This window comes from Trematomus bernacchii, unplaced genomic scaffold, assembly GCF_902827165.1.
Source record: "Trematomus bernacchii unplaced genomic scaffold, fTreBer1.1, whole genome shotgun sequence".
NCBI lineage: Eukaryota > Metazoa > Chordata > Actinopteri > Perciformes > Nototheniidae > Trematomus > Trematomus bernacchii.
The window spans coordinates 4055427-4080741 of NW_022987698.1; the positions used below are offsets into that span (position 1 = coordinate 4055427).

Sequence of the window (25315 nt, forward strand, 5' to 3'; positions counted from 1 at the left end):
CTCAGGGAGGACACACTTCTTTACAGTAAGGAGTCATGGGGCCAAAAAGGTGAGAAACCATTGATTTAAAGGAATACTGTTACTTTCTTTCCTCAGAAAAGATCATGATATTATTGACTGAAGACAGCGGAGTGACACAATCATGTTGTAACAGATCATTTTATTAAAAAAGTTGTTTTTGTATAGATGCAGAAATGTTCAGTTTAAATACAATCTAAAATTAATCTTTATATATTTATATTTTGTTATAACACTGGGAATGGACTACTTTAAAAACAATTTGCATCTAGTAACAATTATATAACCAAGTAGCAATTAGCATGGCGGCTACGACAAAAGCATGATGTAGAGTTTGTATACAAATACACAAAGCACAAACAATAAAACACACATATTTTCAAACGTCTTGTCTGTATCAAATCCTCATAAATAGTGTAAATCCGACAAAGGAGGACAGCTCAAACATTATTCATTGGTCACCTGTTCATCTCCGTTCTTTATAAATACAAGAAAACACTCCTGATCAGCGTCCCTGTCACACACGTGTTAGTTTGTCCAGAGTGTTTTCAGTTTGAGTTCTCGAGGCTGCTGCGTTTCTGTTCAGAGCCGCACTTGCAGAGACGGACCATAATGCTTTGCAGGCTGGGCTCCACAATACCGAGCAGGGGCCTCTGCAGGGGGTCCCCGTTCCAGCAGGCCTCCATCAGCTGCCAGCACTCCTCGTCGAAGGTGGGCAGCCGCTCGGGTCTGGCTCCTGGGGGGGGCGGGACAGAGTGAAAACAGGAACAATACAGCCGCTCCTACAGCTCTTTAAAAGCTCAATTCAAGCACAGAATCAGGGGCGGCGGGTACTGTAGGCTAGGGAAGGCTAAGCCTTCCCAAATATTTGTCGCATCCTGGTAAAATTAAAATATAATGTATAATGTTTGTGTCTTTGACATTAGCGCTGCTATGCAGCCACCTGTGCCCTGTTCTACGAAGCCAGTTCAACATACCCTGGATATGTTTGAGTTATCTTAACTAACCCAAAACAAACGAGATCTCGCTAAGCGGTCCTACGACGCTGGTTATCAACTCGGTAAATCAAGCCAGGGTTTCTCTCTCCAGCTGAGAGCGCGTTCATGTGAAAGGGGCGGGGTTAGCTACATTTGACCAATCACAAACAGGGACAAGTGTAGCCTACTGACAGCGCAGCGTCATACTTCATTAATGAAAAGTAAAATATTAGACAAATATGAACTTTAAACATCCATGACTTAAACATATAATCCAGGATACAAGCCACATAGTTGCACCTGCAAGGTGAATATAGAACAACTGGTTAAAAAATAAATAAACTACCGAGTGTTTGAAAGCGTACAACAGTTTTATGATATCACTGCCCCACTGCGAGGGGGACCCAAGTTCCCATCAGCAAAAACACGTCGGTTTGCTATCCTGGCTCCAAAATGGTGGAATGAGCTCCCCATTGAAATCAGGACAGCAGAAAGCTTACACATCTTCCGGCGCAGACTGAAAACTCATCTCTTTCGACTCCACTTCGAGCGACTACTAACAAATAATTGCTAACAAAGCACTTGTATACTAATAAAGGACTGGCTTATCTAAAGCCAGTTGAGTAGCACTTGAAATGTTTTGGCTCTATGAAACCTGATGTACTTATATGATTCAGTTTTCTTCAAGTTTGTATCTTCCTGGTCGAATGCACTATTGTAAGTCGCTTTGGATAAAAGCGTCAGCTAAATGCAATGTAATGTAATTTAATGTAAGACATGAGTGGATCTGACTTTAATTACATTTGAGTTGAGTGTTTCGTCAACCTAATGTGTTGCTTAAAATAATACTTCTGCATACAGTATGTGACACTGTGAGTGTTGCACGGCCAGATACGGCTCGAGAAGCTGACTCAGATAAGGAAATATATGATATATTATGATATTATATGATTGATGATGTGATATGAATGATAAGTGCGACACGTCGGCGTCTTCTCTGCATACGGCAGTTTAAACTGTATTTCCTTTATCCTGTAATATGACTTGATAGATTTAAACTCCGCACACTGAGCTCTAATTGGTCAGCAGGCGGTGCTTTCACTGAGTTGATCTCTTTTCTATAGACGCCGGAGGCGGGCAGCGTCAGGTAAAAAAAGTTATTTAGCCTTCCCAAACCTGAGCCTCACGCGCCGCCTATGCACAGAATATATTTCCATCTTTCAAGCCTTTATAAACTCAATTGTAAAAGTATAGTTTATAGAATTTCTTTATACCTACAGCAATGTTTAGTGTTGTTTGGTGATTATTTAATGCCAAACAGCTCTGGCACGCTTCGTGTCTGACCTGACACGGCAGGAGAAAAAACATGTATGACGACATATTGTTTTATTTTGAATATCAAATTGTTTTGGTTACAAAACAGACTATGTAGATAAAATACCAGATTTATTTTTTGCGTTTACAGCAATAAATATGTGGTCTGCTCCTAAGCACTTCAAAAATAATTTCTCGTCCACTTTCGAAATTAAATTCATTTATTCAACAAAACTTCCTTAACTTTAATCTAATTTAACTTCATGAAGAAATTAAACAAAAATCCATTTATAACCAGTTAAATAGTGGTCAAAAGAGTCTCTCTCGCCACCTCTGTAGATGCCAAAATATATTAAATATTAAAACCAAAACTATATTAGCTAAAATAAAACAGCTTATGTTAAAAATCTACAATATTGCACATCTCCTCGGTTTGTTTTGACTGTCATTGCGATGGACACTGCTTCCTTAAACAATAAGCCACAAAGTGATTTTAAAGTAATCTTGTTTTATTATTGCATGAGAAGCCTCTTTACGTTTTGTTTCTACCACTTTGTCACTATTCATGACATGATGTCTCGACTAATGCTCAAAATCAGCCGTTTCCTCGTGAATCTGTGACACCAGAGAATCTGAATGAATGCATTACAAACATCAAAGTGTCACCGGAAGATGTTTGCTCCGCATGGATCCGTATTATTACACAATCGCCAGATAACAACACAACTATCCAATCAGTGCGTTCCTGTTTGTTTAACATCATGTTTGCCGTTCTTGGTAGGATTGTTAAAAGTCAGAGTGAACACAAACCGAACCATTTTACTTTTATTGATCAGGGAACAACACACCAAACTGCCAGTGTGAAAGCAACGTTTTACCTTTTTTAACGTTATTCCAGAGCTGGTCCTTGCTGGAGCATTTCTCAAAGGATTCTGGGAGTTTGACTGAACCAGTGCAGAGGTACCAGAAGAGGATCCCGAAGGCGTAAACATCAACAGAGTTATCATACTTTCCTGTCAGGGGAAGAATCACAAGCAGAGCAACCTTAAACAGACTAATAAATAACTTTCCTGCACAATTTGGTATCATTTTGAAATAAGATGTGATAACAAATCTCAGTTCTGACACACTTCCTGGAGACACTGGTATAGGTCATGTGACTGCTCCGTAATCGTACCTGTAAAAAGCTCCGGGGCCATGTGGATGGGCGTTCCTACGATGCTGCCGGACATCATGGCCTCTGGTTTACAGAAGCCCAGGTCCGTTATCTTTGCACGATTTTGTTTGTCCAACTGGAATTGAAATGACATCAAAAAAGAGGGCTCGTTATGTCTGTGCACGGTTCGTCCATGAAGCCCCTGAGTATGGGCTCAGAACAGTCTCATAATACACACATGCACACAGAAGGGTTCACACTTGTATTTCATGATCCGCAAAAGGATTCACACTTGTATTTCCGGATCCACACTTGTGTTTTTCAATGCACACACAAATGTGTTCCGTTTCATATACATGTAAATAAAATCAAAATACAGAAAAAAGTTTTACATATGTATTTTTGATCCTCACATATTTGTTTTCCATTTAAATCCCCTGCACGCTCAGAAGAGCTACAGCCTACTCCCTCTCCTTTCTCCTCCCATCACTCGCCTCATTCGTCCTCTGTATAGTCCGGTTTCCTCCTCCCTGACTACTCCGCCTGCCTCCGCCTCCCCTCCTCCTCCTCCTCTCCTACTCCTATCCTCCTCCTTCCTCTCTCCTCCTCCCCGCCCTCCCCTCCTCATCTCTCCTCCCTCCTCTCAACTCCCCTCCCTCCCTCCCTCCTCCTCCTCCTCTCCCATCCTCCTCCTCCTCCGTCCTCCTCCTCCCGTCCTCCTCCTCCTTCCTCCTCCACCCTCCTCCTCCTACTCTCCTCCTCCTCTCCTCCTCTCCCAGCCCTCCTCCTCCTCCTCCTCCTCCTCCTCCCTCTCCTCCTCCTCCTCCTCCTCATCCTCCTCCTCGCCGCTCCTCCTCACGCCTCCTCCTCCTCCATCCTCCCTCCATCCTCCTCCTCCCTTCATCCTCCTCCTCTCCTACCTCCTCCCTCCGCCTCCTCCCCTCCTACCTCCTCCTCCGCCTCCTCTCCTCCTCCTCCTCCTCCCCCCTCCTCCTCCTCCTCCTCACTCCTCCTCCTCCTCCGCCCGCCTCCGAAGCCCGCCGACCTCCCTCCGAAGCACGCATTGTGTTAGCAGCGTTTTCTGTTCGCCCTTAATTCCCGGACTATGACCGGATATGTCTAATAACACGGGAGTAACGGATCATCTCTTTTCCTCTCTCCCTCCCTCTCTCCTGACAGCCCGTCAGTTTCTCATGCAGCTCGCTAAAACTTCACTCGCGTTTATGTCCATCTCGATCAGATCCAGCTCTCCTGATCGGCCTTTATAGAGAGCACCGATCAAACTATTAAGAGTGAATATCGGCCGATAATGACCGGCGGGGCTCCACCCGTTGACAGTTCACTGTCTAGCACTGGCTTCGTAGTGCACTGATCGATTAGGCTAAGCTAACCTGTAGCTGCTCCCTCCACACTCACAACAACTTCATACAGACATAAATAAAGCAGCTGTATTCGCCATACAGGAAACACACATTTAAAACGGTTCTGCCTGCCGTTTTTGTATACACAAGCATTCATTAATGGTTCGGAAAGTGGCACTGTACCTTAATAATATAAAGGCTTGTATTTGCGTGCATTTCCTGCTCGGAAAGTGGCAATGTACTGAGAGTGGAGGTGTCCTGAGATTAGCGCCTGCAGGCAGGCTCCATGGACCTGTCAGCTCCGGACAGCGCAAAATGCGTACATGAAGCGCTACGTCATGAACGCAAGAAATCTACCCTCGTGGGGGCGCGCTCATGTGATTGGCTTAGAATTGAGGAGACATCTGATTGGCTATAGATAGAAAAAATTACAAGTACGAATCGGGTCACCGTCAGGGGAGTCTCAAAAAACCCACACACGAATGCACAGCGATCCATGCACAGAAAGTGGTTTGTGTTTGTAGGTGCAGCGGTTTTAAACGGAAAACAAATATGTGAGGATCAAAAATACATATATAAAACTTTTTTCTGTATTTGGATTTTATTTACATGTATATGAAACGGAACACATTTGTGTGTGCATTGACAAACACAAGTGTGGATCCGGAAATACAAGTGTGAATCCTTCTGTGTGCATGTGTGTATTATGAGACTGTTCTGAGCCCATACCGGAGGTGTTATAATAAAGCTTATACTAAAAACAAAAACCCTCAGAAGTCACAGACTAAAAAAGGTTTGCTGAGTTTTTAGCTGCTCTGAACTTACCAGAACGTTCTTTAGCTTTATGTCTCTGTGCAAGAGGCCCTGACCATGCAGGAAGCGGATCCCCTCCACCACGTCCAGAGCGATGAGAAGCCTCTCCTTCAGTGATAGACCAGCCTGGGAGACATGGGGACAGAAAGGAGAAGACTTGGACTTAAAGCCGTTTTACACCCAGAACGGATTTACATCACGAATGCCGATGACGATGAACTGAACTTTTATTTCATGAACAAAGTAATTTTTCTTGCCCCTATTGGTTATTTTGCTTATTTTTATTATTATTAATTATTTTTTTCATGTTTGTTTTGTTTTGAACATGTTCAAAAAATTGAATAAATTGACATACAAAATATTCATATTAATTCGTGCAGGGGGAAATATTTGCACAGGCCTCCATTTAAGCATCAATATGGGAGAACGCGTTATCTTTTCGATTTCTCAGCACCCACAATTATACAAGAAAATCTAAATGTACCACAACATTAAGCATTGGCATCAAATTTGAGTTTTGATTATTATTAATAATAATAATAATAATACATGGGATTTCTATAGCGCTTTTCCTAATGTTCAAAGATGCTTACGATCAGTCAATGTATGCATACATATTTGTTGTGTAGTGTGGACAAAGGCATTATTGTAATTTGATTTATTGTATTTCTAAGACAAAAATATAAAAAACCAACATGAATACTTCAAACTTCAACATCAAACTAGTAAGAATCAGCTTTAAAGTGGAAGTAACGAGTTAGATTTGACCAAATCCAATAATATTCCTCCAAGTCACCTTGAGGCCTGTGTAGAGGTCTCTGTGCAGCCGCTCCATGATGAGCAGCACGGCGATGCTGGACCCCCCCCCGTAGGTGTGATCGATCACCGAGCCGTGCAGGTCCACCAGCCGCTCGTGCTTCGGCAGGGACCTGAAGAAACACACATCCAAAGGACAGAAAGAAAATATTTCAGCCATATGATCCTTAAAGAATCACTTTCTGTTATCTTGAAGTCACAGTATACTCATGCAAGTCTCGTTTGTCCACATTAAGGCAGCTTTTTTACAATCGTCATGCATTCCTCAGTTTTATGGCAGTTGGAGCAGACGAATATTAATTAGACGCTTTCAACAACTGATGTGAGCACAGCAGAGCCTCGAGGCTTCCACACTGAAAACTGTTTTTTGTTTTGTTTTTTAAATGCACTGGGAGGAGTTTGGCCTTCACAGCAAACAGTGCAACTGTCATGTTCAATGTCCAAACTTTTAATAAATGGAGCTGCTCAGACACAGCGAGTCATTTGAAATGTTCAATCCTCACCGCCTGTCAGTATAATGCACTGACAGCTGTGATGACTATTCAGTTTTATTAAGGTTTGATGTGAAGAAAACCTCTGAAATATCTCTACGAGAAATAGGTTTGCTGCCGATATAACAACAAAGCAGCTGTGTCCGTCTGTCCGTGTGTGTGATGTTTTACACTCACTTAATGATGCATGTATTCAGTATACTGAGGAATGCACACACCTTTGGAACCTTTTGTAGCCAAAGACATCTTTCCACACTGTGAAGAATAAAGTTTCTAACTAACTCACCTTGTGTAGTGAAACTCCAGAGCCAGGTCGTTCCAGTGTTTATCATCAGGCGGGACCACAGACTTCAGGGCACACGGGTAGTGTCCGCCCCAGCTGTCACACAGGTACACCACGCCGTACTGACCGCGGCCCAACTCTCGGCCCAGCTTAGGCTTGCCTGTCAGAAAACAAGTTTGGATTCTTTATTAGCTGGGTGGGATTATGATTGAATTCATTCACCTTAATGTAATTAAGTATTGTATTGTATCTAGAGACGTATTGTCTCTAGATGTGTTGTTCTCACACTGAGTTCAGTCAGAAATCTGTTTGCTTATGGTTACTTCATTTGGATGTTTGAGCTTCACTGTGCAGAATGATGTGCAAAGTTTAGACACTAGAAGACTGTTTTATGTTCATCTGAATTACAATTTCTCAGTAAATATGAGTTTAATACTTTATAGTAAACTAAGAGAAATCTTTGTTGTAATGTTCTAAAACGTTTTAAATGAACAATTTGTATAATATGATGCACTCCCTAACAAAATCTTAAAGCTCCCATGTCATGCTTTTCCGGTTATTACCCGTCCCCTTGTGTGTTATGAAGGTTTGTATGCATGTAAACGGTCTGCAGAGTCAAAAACCCTGAAAGCACACCCTGTAGCGAGTAAAACTCTAACACAGAAAAGACCTCCCCAAAACGCCTCGTTGGAGATTTCTCATTTTCCAATGTTTTCTTACTGGGTATCGCTACGTAGGGATACCCAGTAGCCACGTCCAGAGCTATGGCCGCACCCTCTGCCCGCCTTTCACGTAACAAAGCTTCCCAAACCTTTCAGCGATTCATGCCGGATATGTACAGCGTAGGGCACTGAAGAACGATGCTGTTCCTACTTTGTTTGGACCAGCTGGAGATTCGGGTACACAACCTGTAAGTATTCATTGTTGTTTGTGTATTTCTGATGTTTAAAACAAACAAGGTATCTACCACGACTGTTTAAATGGGTAAACGTTTTTCGGGCTACTAAGTTGGGATCGCGGAGAAATGCTCTCCGCAGACCCATGCTCACAGCGTTATAAACCTTTTTCTTACTCAATATCAAGCCACACTTATTGTTTTTACTTAGGCTGTGAGTGTTTGTGTGTGCTCAGGATGAGTTTCGCTTGTTCTCCTGTATCGCCGACACGGAAGCCTGTCTGCTCCTCGCAGCAGCTCACAGCAGCTGCGAGCAGCAACGAGCATCAACGTCCCGACCAATCAGAGCATACTGGGCTCACAGGGAGGGGGGGGGCAGGAGCTCCAACAAGCCGTTTAGGACAGAGAGTGAATACCTGGTGAATACACATACTTTACAGAGATGCTGTATGAGAAACCAATGTGAGTTTGGAAAATTGCACAGTATAAATCTATTTTAGTATACCTCAACAATGGAATTATGATCAGTAGAAATGGCCATGACATGGGCCCTTTAAAACCAGGGGGAAAATTACAAGAATTTGTATTTCTCACTGGTGGATCTTATCCAGGTTGTTAGTAGAGCTTCAAAATGCAAAAAAAAAGAAACGGGGGCAATAGATCAAATAAAGACAGTAGGCAATTTATTGAAAACTGCATTTAAACTCAAACAGGCTGTTCATCAGCCGATCAAAGGTTTAATACCATTGCCTTAAAAATTCAAAATCAGTGCAGAAATCTGGCTTTCATGTCATTTTCATTCAGGCATTCACACTGTCATGACCTCCTGGTGGCAAAGGCAAAATACTTTCTGTCTTGTGAAGGAGGAGCTGCACAAGCAAGGCCTCTCGAAACACTCCATCACTGCCGAGGTTGGACGCAGTAAGACGGTCTTTTTACATTTCTTCAAAGATCCTGTGGGTTACGGGACGAAAAAGTGATAGACCCAAAATAATGTCACCTGCGCTGAGCGGGAGGATCCTACGGGCTGTCCGTAAAGACACAGGCCGATCCTCGACCCAAATGACTTTTTACAGTATTGAAAAGTTGTTCAGGGAGGTACGTCAGCTCTGTGAGTTTCACTGTATGAATGGACAGAGGGAGGACTTGGTGGTGACTCACCGTGCAGCAGCACATCCCTGAGGGAGCGGCTCTCCAGAGACAGGCGGGCCAGCCGGGGGGCGTGGTCCTTCCTCACTCGCAGCCACAGGTCCTCGGTGCGCTCCAGACGCCCCGTGTGTCCTTCCTCCAGCTACAAACACCAACACATGACATAACATCCCATGGTTAGCATTAAAACAAGCTGCTAAATGACTCTTTTCATTTAACAGAAACTGTTAAAGCAGCCCTTAATGTGCCTTACTCAGAGCCGGATGAAATGGATAGATTACACTAAGCAGTCTGTAATATGTGGGCTCCCTACTGTACGTGCATGTTGTGGTAAATAAATAAAATTACTTTTAACAACCTCATGAAATCTGCGGCAGTGCCAGAAAATGCATTTTAGGGAGCTTTGAGGCGCTGGATTTTTTTTAATCAGGTGCTATGAAAATAATTCTCCAACAGGAATGACATTCAATGCTCGCAGGCTAATAAACTACACAGCTGAACTAGCATTACACAACAACAGAACCACAATCAATTCTGTTATTTTAGAATTATCAGATGAAATGCATAAAAAATAAGTTTGCAACAAAAAGCAAATTCAAAAGATCACAATCCAAATCATAGCCACAACGGGAGATGAATAAATAACAATACTGTAGCGATGAGCCACACGACTGTAGCACTGCCTTCAATCCAATCCACTTTATTTCTATAGCACATTTTAAAAACAGAGGGTTTGCCAAAGTGCTTCACAACAAAGATATCATTATAACAAAATATAATATTACAAGAATAGATAAAAGGCACACACAAGAATAGATAAAAGCCACACATAAGAATAGATAAAAGGCACACATAAGAATAAATACAAGGCACACAAAGGCTATGGACAGACAATAAAAGCATACAAATAGGTCGAGCTCAGACTGACTCGAAAGCGAGGGAAAAGAGGTGGTTCTTTAGGCGGGACACAATTTGACATCGTTCCAGAGCCTGGGGGCTACCGCTGAGAAGGCTCGGTCTCCCCTGGTATTTTTCTTGGTTTTAGGGACTACCAGCAGCAGCTGATCAGCCGACCTCAAAGCCCTTGAGGGGCTGTACACCTGTAGGAGGCCGGAGATGTACTGAGGGGCCAGCCCATTGAACGATTTAAAAACAAACAATACAATCTTCAAATGAACTCTAAAATGGACAGGAAGCCAGTGGAGGGAAGCCAGAATTGGTGTGATGTGCAGCCGAGCCGCAGCGTTTTGTACAAGCTGCAGGCGGGCCAGCGAAGTCTGGTTTAGGCCGGCATAAAGTGCATTACAGTAATCTAAACGAGTCGAAACAAAAGGCATGAATAACATGCTCAAAGTCTAAAAAGGATAAAAACCGGTTTCATTTTTGACAGGAGCCTCAAGTGATAAAAACTGGACTCAACCACAGAGTTTATCTGTGTATCCAATTTAAAAGCACTGTCGATTTTGACGCCCAGATTAGTGACCATGGGTTTTGCATACGGTTGCAGGGAACCCAGGTCAATGGAATCACCATTTGGTCCAAACACAATGACCTCCGTTTTGCTCTCATTTATATTTAAAAGGTTTAGCGCCATCCAGGCCTTTATGTCATTAAGACAGTCAACAAGGGGCATCAGAGAGCTGGTGTTTGTTTTTAGGGGTAGATATAGGGCTGTGCAATTAATCGTATTTTAATCGCAATTACGATTTTGGCCTGCCACAATTACGAAAACAACATAATCGAAAAAAACGATTATTTTGCTTTGCTTGGTTGTGACAGTGCACTGCAACATATTTGATCTAATTTATTTTAGTCTAATTTATTTGTATTTATCATATTTACATATGTTTAGTAGCTTGTTGAAGTGCGCTCCAAAATATTTGTTGATCTTGTTTATTGGTATTTATTATTTTTATATTATTTATTTAAATGTAAATATAAATGTATAATTTATTTTATTTATTTTTGTATTGGTTTTTCAGTTGAATTATACGCTCAGGGTAATCAACAGTTAAAAAGATACTGTTCAAATTATTATTTGTATTTGTTTTAAAGTCAATGAATATCAATTATTGACCAAAATAATCGTGATTATGATTTTTGCCATAATCGCACAGCCCTAGGTAGATATCTTTGGGAGTCGTCCGCATAAAGGTGGTAGGAGACGCCATGTTTTCTTTAAAAAAGTCCAAGGAGGAGAAGGTATAAAGAAAAGAAAATGGGCCCCAAAATAGAACCTTGGGGAACTCCACAGGATAGGGGGGCAGAAGACGATGTAAAGTCACCAAGCCTAACAGAGAAGGATCTCTGGGACAGATAGGACCTGAACCACTCTAAGGCAGTGCCCCTGATACCCACACAGTGCTCTAGACCAGAGATAAGGATGGAGTGGTCAATCCTATCGAAGGCAGCTGTGAGGTCTAAGAGCATAAGGATGGCAGAGTCACCAGAGTCTGTAGCGACCAGGAGGTAATTGAATACTCTTAGAAGGGCAGACTCAGTACTGTGAAGCACTTTAAAACCGGACTGAAAAATATCAAAAATATTGTGTGCATGTATAAAAGACTGCAGCTGTAAGAGTACGGTTTTCTCCAATATTTTTGAGATAAAAGGAAGCTTGGAGATGGGTCTGTAATTAGAGAAGACAGAAGTGTCCAGATTAGGTTTTTTGATCAGGGGTGCCACAACCGCTTGTTTAAAATAAACTGGCACAGAACCGGACTCTAGGCTGCTATTTATAATTGTATGGACATTAGATCCAATAGTGTCCCATATCTCTTTAAAAAGTCGAGGAGGGAGTGGGTCTGTGGGACAAGATGAGGGTTTTAATTTAGCAACAATGTCACTAAGAGATGACAACGACACAGGACCCCTCCATTGCATGTGATGTCAATGGAGGGGTCAAAAGAGGGTGGTGAGATACAGGCTCTAATAGTGGAGATCTTGTCTATAAAATAGCAGAGACATTTTTCACACACCTCAGTTGAAGCTTCAATACAAGTGGATAAAGGAGTTTAACATAGCATCAATGGTTTTAAAAAGAACACAAGGTTTGTTTAAATTACTAGAAATAATATCAGTAAAATAACTCGTCTTTTCAGCTTTTACAATGCTCCGATACTTTCTCCAACTCTCTTTTAAAATGTCATGAGTTACATTAAGCTTGTCCTTCTTCCACCTGCGCTCAGCCTGCCGGCACTCACGCCTGGCAGCACGAGTGACGTCATTGAGCCAGGGTTCAGATTTAGCTCTGGGGCGCATGAGTTTCAGGGGAGCAACAATGTCAAGAGCTCCAGTGCAGGTAGAGAGAAAGGCTGAGGTTAATTGCTCAGTGTCCAGGGAGTCGGAGGACATAGTATCAGACTGGGCTAAGTTTACAACTTCAGTTGAAGATTGTAACGTACATTTCTGTGAAAGCAATATAATACACAGCTTTCTCCAGCCAGTAGCTGCCGCCGGCTGTATCTCACAACATGCTGAAACAGCAGTTTCCATGTTCCTCCCCGGGCTGATTTTGACAGGATCGTTCATGAGTTTAAAAATGATGTAGCAATAAATTACGCAATATGTCCTAATGAAATCTACAGATCGCAGAAGACGCATGATGTAAGATCATTTAAAATGTTTTTTTTATTAAAAGTAGAATAATAATGCAATAATTGTCATTCAATACAATGTCAGGAATCAAACCAAAATTGTAACATCAGCTAAGATATGTTTCCCAAATCCTTCAGTCCTAGTCACTATGTGTCAATACAGTTGTTGAAGACTTTTACACTTAAAAAAAGAGATTCAGTCAACATCTAAACCCTGTATTCTGATGTCTGGCATGTACGCTGATGTTCATTCAACCAGATTAGTAACATATTCATGGCATAAAAACTGTTGTTTTGTATTTTTACTGTATTTAATAATACAACTTTTCAGATATTGACATGCAACATGGGTAATAATAGATGTATGAATAAAAACACAATATAAAGAGGAACTGTTTAGATCTTTGTTCTCCATTTATGTATTCATCTATTATTCAAGTAATGAAATAGTGAGTCACTCTCACATTTGCATGTTGTGTTGGTTCCTATGCGGTGCAAACAGTTTGCAGACAGGCGGCTGTGAAGTGCTTTGCAATAAATAAGACTTGAACCCAGAATCTTTAACGTACGGTAGCAGGCAGGGCAGAAAAACAGAGGGGTAAAAACTGGGCCTGGGAATTTGACCTGGAGGGGTCCGTCTCCACTAAATCAAACATACTTCACTTAAGTATTATGTAATTAACATCACATTGCAACTCGGGAGATAAGAATAAGTGCCTTGTCATGTACTCTTTTCAGGATAAAAAGGACCCTGCTCTTAAATTCTTGTGACCAGGAAGGCTTTGTTTTCCTTTGATATTAATCCCTGCTTCACACTTTACATTTAAAATTCCTAACACCTTCTCCATTTAAATTGCATACCAACACACTCAGAGTTTCCATCTCACCTCCATGGTGGCTTTACTGGCTCTAATTCCAACTCTATAATAACAGAAATATAATATATTTATTTATTTATTTATATATATATTTAATTAAGTTGAAATATTTTCCCTGCACACAATCACTGTCAATTAAAAAAATGAAATGTGCATACTTCTGTCCTTAAAAAACCTGAAACCCACACATCATCACCCCCTCCTCCTCTAAAGGAGTGATCCATGGACGCTTGTTGTGCAGTTCTCTTTGTCAGCTCTTCCCCCAAGTGAATGCTACAATAAATTATTTCTATATTCTTTTAGAAATTGGCCAGCGTGGAAATAAATCCAGTGATGTGAACCACACTGTCTGTCATGTGATAATTAGCATCAGAGCAATTTGACTGCAACTGATCTGCAAGATACTTCATGGAGGGTCACAGCTATTTTCACATTGAGGCTTAAAAGGCAATGCAATTCAAGTGGAGGGGAAACAACGGCTGAACACAGAGGTGTGTGCGGCCTGAGAGACAATAAGAGCTGTCCAAAGATTTTTATTGGATATATAACAGAATTGTTGATACAATTTAATAATAAAAGTATTTTGAAAGTGAAAGAAATCATACCAGGGCTCTCAAAGGTGCAAAGGCTTTAAAACCATTCATGTGAATCAACAGCGAGGTCACACACTTATTGTAGTCATGTGATTAATGTCCCTCTATTTCAAATCATTTACAGTTTTACACATTCGCTGGCTGAGAAGAGACAACAGCTCTCGACAGCTAATGCTAATCTGCTAATGCTTTATCCAAACTAGCTGCCATTATCATCATCATCATCAATATTATCAGCAATATATGTATAGTATATATATTTTTGTTAAATCAATGTTAATCGTCGCTAACCTTTGCGCAGGTCGTTTTTCTTTTTAATTTCTGGCAGCTTCTGGCAGACAACCACAACACTGATGAATGCTCAAAAGACACGTCACCAAAACAGGCGACCATAGGGAAGGGGACCAATCCCTTTGAATACAATTATGGATCTCTCTAGTTTGGAAAATTGTTAGAAAATGTGGGAATAATGCAGGTAAACGACTCAAAAAAGGTATGCTTTGGGTCTACTGTGTTAGTTATGACACTTTCCTTAAAGAATATGGTCGGTGAAAGTGACTGCCTGGTGTCAATGATACAGAGCAAAGTGCTGCAGCCATTGAGAGAGAGAAATGAAGAAAAAGGAAGGCTCACCTGGCGCAATGATGCTGCGAAGGCTTCATGGGAGCTGTTGAGGCGCGTTCTGAACTGGGAGCAGATGCTTTTGGCCAATTTGGCAGCACTGAGACTTTCTATGGCATCCTGGGCCACTTTACGCTTCCACTCTGGAGTGATGGCCGGTGGGTTCACAAACGTTATCCTGTGGATTATCTGGAAGCAAGACACACAGTAGGAACACTTCATCAGAGGTCTCCATGCAGCGAAAACTCTTACAGCTGAATGTATTGGACACTGACCTGTTTGATTTGATCCCAGAAGAGTCTGGTGACAGAGGATCCTGAAGTAAAGGTGATCTCCACATGATAGGCAGCATTCAATAACTGTGGCAGATGAAAAGAGTGGATAAATATGCAGTCAAAGCCATGGCATAAGCTATCAGTTAATGTAGTCTATGGAGGCAGGTGGCACTGAAGCCAAGTGGAGTTGACAGAGCATATTGAAACCTTTGTTTTGGTTTGCTTTTCTACAAACACACATAGAGACACTATCCACCAGGGCCTACAACACAATGACCTCCTTATTCACTGACATTCAGAACATCGGACATGCTGTCAGTGCTTCAATGTTAGATACGGATGTGTGTTGTACCTGTGTGCACTTTAAATACTGTGACACAATTTTTTCCAATCAACCATAAAGACCGAGAGGACGTTTCAAAGATGTGCCCACCTGCTTGAGGTGATTGGAAGTGATATTGTGGACAGAAGTGTCCATGTGTGACTTCTCCAGACTGTTGAGACATCGCTCCAGAGTTCCTACGAAGCTCTCCCTCAGATAGTCCACAGAGCTGATCAGCTTATTGGCCACGGCCTGATTCAAGCGAACCACTATCAGCTCCTGGATCTGGTGGATGCAAGATTTGATCTCCTTTGACGTAAAGGGCTCTCCATTGGTTGTTACAATGATGTCTGCAGTTAAAAGAAGAAGGTCAGATTAATATGTGGTATTCGTGACAAACAAGCAGAGGGAAATCCTGACGAATAACTGCAACACAATGACCTCCTTATTCACTGACATTCAGAAAATCAGACACACTGTCAGTGCTTCAATGTTAGATACGGATGTGTGTTGAACCTGTGTGCACTTCAGGATCAATTTAAATACCATGACACCATTTTTTCCAATTAACCATAAAGACCTAGAGGTCATTATACAGTATCTGGAAGCCTCCTCCTGCAGGCTTTTCAAAAATATTTTAAATTGCATGATCTCATATCTTCTACAAATTGTAAACACGATCTTCTCTCGATAAGCAACTCTTAAAAAAAGAACATCTACAAACATGGCACATCACTAATGAACGATTAAGAGCCCACATCACTTTTTTTAAGGAAATGAATTCAAAAGCGATGTTTGTCTAAAACATAGCAACTTCTCTGCACTAAACTCCTGTCTTGATGCCTTCGAGTCAGGTTTCTTGAACACACAACGGAACTGAGACTGATCTTATCAAGTTGTATCATGACATCTACTTAAAGACAGGCAGTAGCAGAATCTCTGTCTCTGACTTCTTTTAAATCAAAGATGAAGACTTTTCTGTTTATCTTTCCTGTCATATAATAAGTATTCACTTCTTACACTGCAACTCTTGTTTTTGTATTTTGTACCCGTCTTATTATATTGTAATTGTTTTAATCCATTGGCTTCATTTGTTTTCGTTTGCACCTAATCATGAGGGTTTTTGTGAAGCACATTGTGTTGTACTGTAGTTGACATTTTCTACATATTAACGATGTAAACATCAGAGTCACAATGATTTCTCACGGTGGACCTTTCTTTTAATTGGCTAAAACTGTTTTTGCTGCTGCCCTCATCCACAGCAGTACATTACTGCTACTTTAACATCGATCTACTTGTGCGATCCACCACTTATTAACATATTATCTTCTTAAATAATACGACAAAACAACAGAAGAGGAACCCTGTCTGACTTGTAGCGTTTATCACTCACTAACCTGTAAACTCCAGGTTGGCAGCGTCCTCCAGCAGCTGCTCTTTCATGCTGCCCAGCGTTTCCACAATCATCTCCTTCATCTCTTCTTGTTTACGGTTAGCGATGGCCATAAGGGAGGTGAAAAGTTCACCCTCTTTCTCACGGGTGTACTCCAGCCTGCGGGGTGTAATCTGCAGGTCCCTCTGCATGTCAAAGGCCTGCAGAGGAGGGGAGCAGAAACGATAAGGTCTGATGGCGATTTATTATGGGCATACCAGGTCAAATCAGTTCATGAGAATGCAGCACAACAATCCCAGACATACAGATGAACAGCACTATCCTCTGACCTGGTTGATGAAAAGATCTAGACAGCGACAGTGGACCCCATTAAGCAGGTTGGCAGCCTCCACCTGCTGGTTCTGAAGCACCAGGCGAGCAAAAGGCACCAGTAACCGATGGAGCCTTTCGAAAGCCTCACCCAGTACGCTCTGGGGCTTGGCACCAGGGGCGGGTGTCTGTGTAGGGGCCCCACAGGGGCAGTTTGCTGTCGGGCCACAGAGGAAGCCGAGGGAGAGCAGCTGCTTATGGAGGGCGCTCTTCTCCCTCTCCTTCTCTTTCTCTTTCTCCCCACGGCGGCCGGGCTCTGGGGAGGCTGCTGGGATAATGTCAGGGATACGGATAAAACAGATGGGGAAGGAGAGCAACTCTTTGACCTTCCAGAGCTCTGCCACCTGCTCTGTGCTTAGAGAGTCCTGGTTGATGGCATAAAGTATGATGGGGACCACTCCCCGGGTGAAGTCTTCCAGCACCTCTTCTATAGGCTGGACACTCGGGCAAGGCACCACCATGACCTTTGCTTCCTGAGGACAAACCACACAAAAATATGAAATGTTACTTGTTAAAAGCTTTGTAGTTCGTAACCACAATAAAGAAAGGAACAAATAGCCAGATTGATCAAATACAGGAACTAAAATGGCCCCGAAGAGCGCAGACCTCTACAATTGTTCTAATGATTACGATGTGTTCATGAGATATAAGTCGTAATGTGAAAACTAAATGTGTTGCATTTCCTTGCTCAGAGCGTTTAAACAACAACATGTTATGAGCCTTTTCTTTGAAAGAGTTTTTGTTCTGACTTAAGGGTCGTTCAAATTAATTTTTATTTGAACTATTAAATGTATTTATCAATTATGTTTTTAATAAAAAGATGTGACCACAGTTATGACAGGATTTTTTCATTTTGTTTCATGCCTACTACAAACACTAGAAAAACATACTCAGATTTAGCTTTTCAATGTCTAATGTCTTGACAGAAAAAGTCTTAAAAAGCTAAACTTAACCTAAGGTATATTAAGTGTACAAGTGTTAAAACTAAATGATGTTTTAAACATCTTCATCTGCAAAGGGAAGAAAAACATGTCCACACATATCACATGCTCCTTCTATTTCTGAACACCTAATGGCACATCAATATTTGTGATGGTCTTGGGAATGTCTGCAGCAGGGCAGGGACATGACAAGTAAAAACACTTTCTTAACCCTTGATGAAAAACAACTTTGACTAAAAATATTCTCAGCTTGAGAGGAGAGACCAATGCCGGGGAAAGGGCAGCCAGAGAAAAGAGACAAAATGACCAACAGCTAGACAAAGGAGACAGTCAGTCCTGTCTCCAAGAAACAAGAGCAGAGCCTGAGCAGTCTCTCTGGAACAAAGATAGCCTGCAAACATTCGTTTCAAAATCCATGTACAATGTTCGAATTGATTTAATGCTGTCAGTTTTCAAAAAGAACACTTTGAGAAAATGTTGAGTTTGCATTAATGCCCCCATCTGAGCCTGCCCTACAGAGCAAATCATTCAAGACAAATGGCCACGTAGGAAATTACAGTTTTCTTCTGTTAGCATATTTTAAGGGTAATTGCTAATTCAACAGGTCTTCGTTAACCAAGCAGACTTGTTTGTATTCATTACTTGAGTAATGCACAAAAGACAAGATGGACCTCAAAACCTTTTTAGAAACAAGGTGATAGCAGAGCACCCTTTAGGTCCTCTTGTTGAGTTGGGAAGCACGGGTTGACTCTGGGATGGAGAAGGATAATTAGCAAGTCGGCCTCTAAAGCAGGTTGCTGTGATAATAGCAGGAGAGTGTGAATACCACAATGAGCAGAGAGATTCTGTGCCTAAGGCCCCGCTCACACGGGACCGTTTGCGTTTATGCACAGTATGCGTATTCAAAAAAGTCTTCCGTTCACATGCATTTGTTTCATTTAACGTGTCTGTTCAAACGAGGCCGCTGGAAACGCTGTAGTACATATGCCGGGACTGTAAGTGGCGCTGTAACTTCCGCCAAAATACACCAAAAGCAGCGAAGAAGAGCAGCCCCAGCAGCCCCCGCCGCAATGTTGCCATGGCTACCCTTCTGTTTATGCCCCGCGGTGTATTTAGCAACATGTAGTTCATGTAATTCTCCATGTCCACTTGTTGCTGATGGTTGTGGTAGAGGAGCTGTATATTTTTTGCACTAATATCTGTAGCATGGTCAGTAGCAGTAGCACTAGCAGTAGCTACTGACAGGAGGAAGTGTGTGTGGTGATTGCTGGTATTCAGCGGGATATAGTAATTTCCTCAGCATATGGATAAATGCTACGGGGAAGTTAACTGAAAGAAACCGAATCTGTGGATATTGCATCGACCGACGTCTCCGTGGAGAGGACCCGCTCAGAAAAGAGAGATATTCTCTACAAACACCGGGTGAGATCCTCCTTTGTCAATATAATGGATCAATGCATGAAATCTGACTCTGTTTATTTTGTTTAAGGAGTATATTGGGCGTTAACTATTCTGGTTTGCCTTTTATAATATTATTTCATTCAAGAACCCCTTGTGCGTTTAATTAACACAGCTATTTTGATAGTTCCTACAGCAATGAGCAGGAGAGGTGCTATTTTTTTTTTTTCGCTATTTTTTCAGGAAATATTCGTATAGAGGTGATTACACGGACTCGGTTGACCCCCCAGAGCGTTTCGTTTGCAAATCTATCCACCTTGGGACCCGTTATCGTTTGTGGGGTCAGTTTCTATCGGCCTCGTGTAAATAATAGGGCTATACGCACGCGAAACTATGCAGATACAAGCAGTTTTCTCCTCGTGTAAACGGCGCCTTAGTATACTCCAAATGAGACAGGTTCGTTTGATTCATTCAGAAGAAAACTAAAAGGGTAGATTTAACCTGCTTTGGTTTATGACAAACCTTTGTTCACAACTATCCAAGTGATATGCAAATATTGACTTGAGTTGAAGATTATTTCATTATATTTCACCATGTAAATCACACAAATAAGGGACAGCAGGTCCCCACGCATTTCAGTCACATGTGAAAATCAACAGGGGTCTGAAATGGCTTCAAGCACTGACGTTTTGGTTCCAAGTATTAATTTATAACACGTTTCTGTTTTTTAGATATGTATCTTTGTGTAGTAATGATAGAAGTTTTACAAATGTTAAAGCTTTATTTATTCAACCAAGCAATGCCAACACATTGCTTGTCTGAGTCTGAATGAGGCAAGTCATGCAAACTCCATGCTATGGGGTTTTACCAAGAAATGTACACACATTTAACAAAGCATTAAAATACAATAAAGTCAAGAATCCACCAGGAATTGAGTTATTCAATAACGTTAATCAGGCACTTACTGCCTGCCGCGCTTTTGTCTCATACACATTTTAAAGATCCATTCATTGTTTATGGCAATAATGTTAGTCAACATTAGTATAAATAGATTTTAGTAGCAGAAATGTTGGATTGAAACACGTCGTGAATAGGTCTTTGTTAGCACAGCTCACACAAAACACTAACTAAAAACATTTTGATTTTGTTATTAAAACACGGTAACGTTTTTTGTAACAATGTGTCCTAGATTTCAGTTATAACCATGGCAAATTCATCACAGCAAAGGGTTTGGGATTTTTAACATGACCTAGTCATGTGAATCGCACCAGACCAGTGGCATTACGTAAGGGGGCAGGGCGGGCGGCCCCAAGGCAGAGTTAGGCCTATTTTCTGGGGCTGTGTGATGCTTGCGAAGGGGCCTTGGACTAAAGGATTAGAGACTAATTTCCACGTGTCACACATGATAAGGAATGACTACAATCCTTACACCATGCTAAATCAATTCTCTCCCTGAAGATATTGTGACTTTCAGCTCACACTGGCTGACTACCAGGATGACTGCCTCACTGTGTCCAAAGATTCTTCCTATTTCCATGTTACCGCACAATAACCTGTGAATCCGTTTCTAAGAAGCGATCAAACCTAAACAAGACAACAACAACTGGAGAATGATGCATTTCTGCAGTAGCACGATTCGGGTAAAACACTGAACAATACAGGAAATAATCAGCTCTGCTCAGTAATCTGCCAGCTTAACTATGTGTTGAACAAAAAGGCTGGTTTAAGCCAGACACAAGGATAGGGAAACAAATCAAATCATCTTTCCTGTTTCTAAGGGTAAAGTCATGTCTGGGCCATAGGGTTGAAATCAATGATGCAACTCATACAAGGCACTACTGACCTAATACAATGAATGATGTGTGTCCATTCCGACCAAAGAAAAGAGTATGTACGCAACTTGTATACATGTGATGTCTTTAACTTATTATTGCTCACATCAATTCTGTTAAAAGCTTCTCCAGGTGCCTTTAGAGAGCTTCCTGAATTCCCCACGGGGATAAACAAAGGTCCATCTTTATGCCAAAAATAAACTACACCGAGTTGTTATCCAGGCATACACATTCACTTTCCCTTTTAAAAATAAAGTAGTGAGCCTTGCCTAGCCATACTGAGTTAAGTGTCAAAGTACATGAAGAGCCAACAAAGAAATAGCAGTAGGACTACCACGTAAACATATTTATAGGCTCTTTATCTAGCCCTTGAGAGGACATTGTACTACAACCATTAGATCCAGTGGGTGTCTGCAGCGAGGTGAAACCTACCTGTAGCAGTGGGTGATGCAGGGTGATCTCCAGCTCTGCCAGCCTGTGGGCCGGGTCCTCACATTCCTCATGGATCTCCAGGTCTTCCCGGGGCACGGTGTCCCAGCGGCCACAGTTAGCTGCCAGCTGGTGAACAAGCTCGTACTGACCGGGCAGCGCCAGGCTGAGCCGGGTCTGTCTCCCGTGGGTGAAACACAGCTTCCGCCTCTTGCAGACCGTGCCCTGGACTCCTTCACAAGCCTGTCCGGCCTCAGGGCCCAGGGGCAGCAGCCTCTCCCCCAGGAGGCAGTTGAGCAGCTGGTAGCGGGCGGCACAGTCCTGGCCCAGTACCAGGATGTACGGGGCAGCGCCCACAGTGTTGCGTAGGAACTCTTCCTCATGGCTGGGGAAAGAGATGCAGCTGAGCTGGCCTGGGGGAACGGACAGAACAAAAGAAAAGGATTTTCTCAGTAGGGCTGTAACTCACTTTTTCTCATTATTTATCTATCTGCAGATTATTTGCTCTATTGATAATGTTGTCAAAATGTAAGAATGAGGTGAAAAGTGACAATGCCAATTTTCCAAGATGTTGGCTTAAAATTCTTGTTTTGTCAATCCATTACACAAAGATGTTAAGTTTCCTACGATAATCTCAAAGTCAAAGTCAAAGTCAGCTTTATTGTCAACATTTCTACATGTGTTATACATACAGAAATCTCGAGATACCGTTTCCCGCAGTCCCACAGTATGACATATATACATAAAACAAAAAAGGGCCTAAACGGGGTATACAATAAGTAATAGTTTTCCACATTTTAGATGCTGAAAACAGCATGTTCTGCAACATTAACAGTTACTCGACCGGTAAATCGATTATCTACGACTAATTGATTGGTTGCCTGATCATTGATGCCTTGCCTTACTCCTCAGTAACCTTAAGCAACCCTGTCTACTAGTAAGTGAGCTTTTTTTGGAACTTTGGTGAAATTTTAAGCCGTAAATAGGGTGTAAAATGACACTTTATTTTGTATCTGATGATGACTTACAATATCAACAAAAGATTCTATTTATTTTTTGAAAAAATGTCCTTGGGGCTATTGTTTTCTGATCTAGCCTTTACATGTGAAGTGCACACAGAGGAACTAATTGAACCTTCTTACAGAGGGCATCACAACTAATCCCCAGCAATGCTGAGTCACAGTCTAAACAGTTATATAACAAAGAGAGTAGACATGGCCAACATGTCTTTCATATAAAAGTGCATTTCTTTCTAACAGATATGTGAATTTATTGTCAATTCAATCTAGCACAAGGTTCAAGGTTCAAGGTTCTTTATTGTCAATGAATGATCCTTTAACATCATATGTTGCCCCTTTGTGTCCAAATTAATTTGCAAGATGACTCTTTTTGACTTCATTTTGCAGGTGAAGACATGTGTTTGGTTTTTCTTATGAAACGCAGCATTGTTCTGTCAATATCTAATCTTCAGCTTAACATTGTTCATTCAACACTGAAAAAATGTATGTTGACTTTCTCGGTGTACAGTACAACAGCTCTGACTGACATAGCTACTCCTGCAGATGTGACACATTCGATGTTATCAATGTTTCAAGAAAGTATCTTTATCATATGATCAATACAGCTCACTCATAATATGTGATACCGGGAGCTTTGAAACATTGTTTAAAACCACTAATCTGGGTGGTTGTAATGGAGAAGTGTGAAACAAAATAAAAAGAGGGGTGGGGTATGATCATTTGAAAGGTGCCTGAAATATAATACAAATGTGTCCACAGCCTAAAGTAAAAACCTAACCAGCCAACCAAGCTCTCAGCCAGCCAATGAGTGCAGAGATTCCTGCATATTTGGTGCACTTAGTCTACTCATGCTTTTCAGAGGGGGTTTAATCTCTTTAGTTTTCCCTAACCCCAATTAACGCATTTTCCAGTCTACTTGTTGATGGAGAAATCACTTGGCAGTAGAAACGTATTAGCTCTTTCTTTGTGATGCAGAAGTTTACCATATGCTGCTTTAAACATGGATAAACATGTTCAGGTGTTGCTGCATGTGTTGAAACCTACCTGCCTCAAAAGAAGCTGATTCCGAGCTCATGGTCGATGCACAAGCATTGCTGTAATTTTGCCTGATTTCCCGGAAGAAGGCATTGGTCTCCTTCAGGTTCTTCTTCAACTGTATGGTGTGTTTGTTGTAGCTGTTAAATGTCCTTGTTAGTTCCCGAGCTAAAGGAGTGGTTTTCTGTTGTTGCACATTTCCCTCCATGGTGAACAGATAGAGCTGCGGTCTTCCCCTTGTTGTGATTTACACGGTTAGCAGGTGCCAAACAACCAAATCAGTTGAGATGCTCAAAAGTCTGTGCAGTTATCTCCCCTTTAAGTAAACATGACGTGTGTCCATACACCTGCTAGGCTGTGCAATACTTCACTTGTAGTCAGTTTAACATTAGTGCTGGACATTCAACCCTGCAGTGTTTGCGTCAGTGAATTACGCTGTGCATGTGTCTTTAGTTGTTATGATGTTGAAGCCGACTAGCACTAGCTTGACGTCGTCAGTTGCGTTTCATCGGTTAGCGAACAAAGTAACGGCTATGTCGGCATCTTTGTTAGTTAACACCAACTGTCTGACTGACTTCAGACAAATAAGTGTCTTAAAAATTAAAAACACCAACAGCACAGTCATGTGTTGCCGACTAATGTGCTAAATATTGTGCGTTTTGCGACCTAGCCGTGGTCCAGACACCGTTAGCGCTGCTAGCCAGATGGCATCTCCAGTCCGTCCTCGCCTTGGCCTGGCACAACACGCATCGCCTTTAACTCCACGGAAACAGCCCACTGCCCAGATTCACAGCCATACAGCTCTGCGGGTAAAACAAATGGTGCCCGGAGATGACAGTTGCCTCCGAATGACAACCCGAGCACGACAAAAAGCGTTGGCGTTTTCCTGGAGATCTTCCTAAACTGGCTCTGTCCCGGAGAAGCCAACGGACATCTTTCTCCCTGGAAAAGGACGGCGAAACAAACACATGAACTGTTTCCTGTTTTGAAGATGATGAGGAAGATTAGAAGAGCCAGTGGTGGTGCAGGGCAAGGTTGTGTCTGCACCAACTCACATAGCTGAGACCATCAAATCTCTGCAGTCACAGTGCAAAACAGAAAGTCGACACAACCAAAGTTTGGCAGAGGAAAGGGCGGGGTTCGCGGTGACGCACTGCAGTCTGGGAAATGTAGGAATATCAACTTTGGTCGGTTCAGCATGTGAATGGATCACTTTGTTTCAACCATGGTTTCAATAAGAGCAATATAAGTACTCTCATGTAATGCAGGCTACTTAAGTACAATTCGAGGGACTTTACTTGAGTATGTGCATTATTTGCAATGTCATACTTATATTTCACT

At 41.9% G+C, this 25315-nt stretch overlaps 1 protein-coding gene across 1 annotated transcript; it reads right to left on the bottom strand.

The window, feature by feature from the left end:
* Window positions 1-140: 140 nt before the first annotated feature.
* On the bottom strand, window positions 141-25095 carry dstyk (dual serine/threonine and tyrosine protein kinase). Its single transcript, XM_034139580.1, has 14 exons — window positions 23984-25095; window positions 21924-22333; window positions 17281-17793; window positions 16956-17151; window positions 15670-15908; window positions 15237-15320; window positions 14974-15150; window positions 9286-9415; window positions 7233-7389; window positions 6436-6568; window positions 5652-5765; window positions 3487-3601; window positions 3188-3322; window positions 141-754 (listed from the first exon to the last, which is right to left on the bottom strand). Exons 1-14 carry the CDS (start codon window positions 24180-24182, stop codon window positions 567-569), a joined length of 2790 nt encoding a protein of 929 aa, XP_033995471.1. The 5' UTR covers window positions 24183-25095; the 3' UTR covers window positions 141-566.
* Window positions 25096-25315: the final 220 nt, after the last annotated feature.

Coding starts and splice junctions, on each gene's coding strand:
- dstyk (XM_034139580.1), bottom strand. CDS start 24,182: ATGGAGGGAAATGTGCAACAACAGAAAACCACTCCTTTAGCTCGGGAA. Junction 7,390..9,285: donor CAGGGATGTGCTGCTGCACG/GTGAGTCACCAC, acceptor GTTTTCTGACAG/GCAAGCCTAAGCTGGGCCGA. Junction 755..3,187: donor CTGGAATAACGTTAAAAAAG/GTAAAACGTTGC, acceptor CGCCCCCCCCAG/GAGCCAGACCCGAGCGGCTG.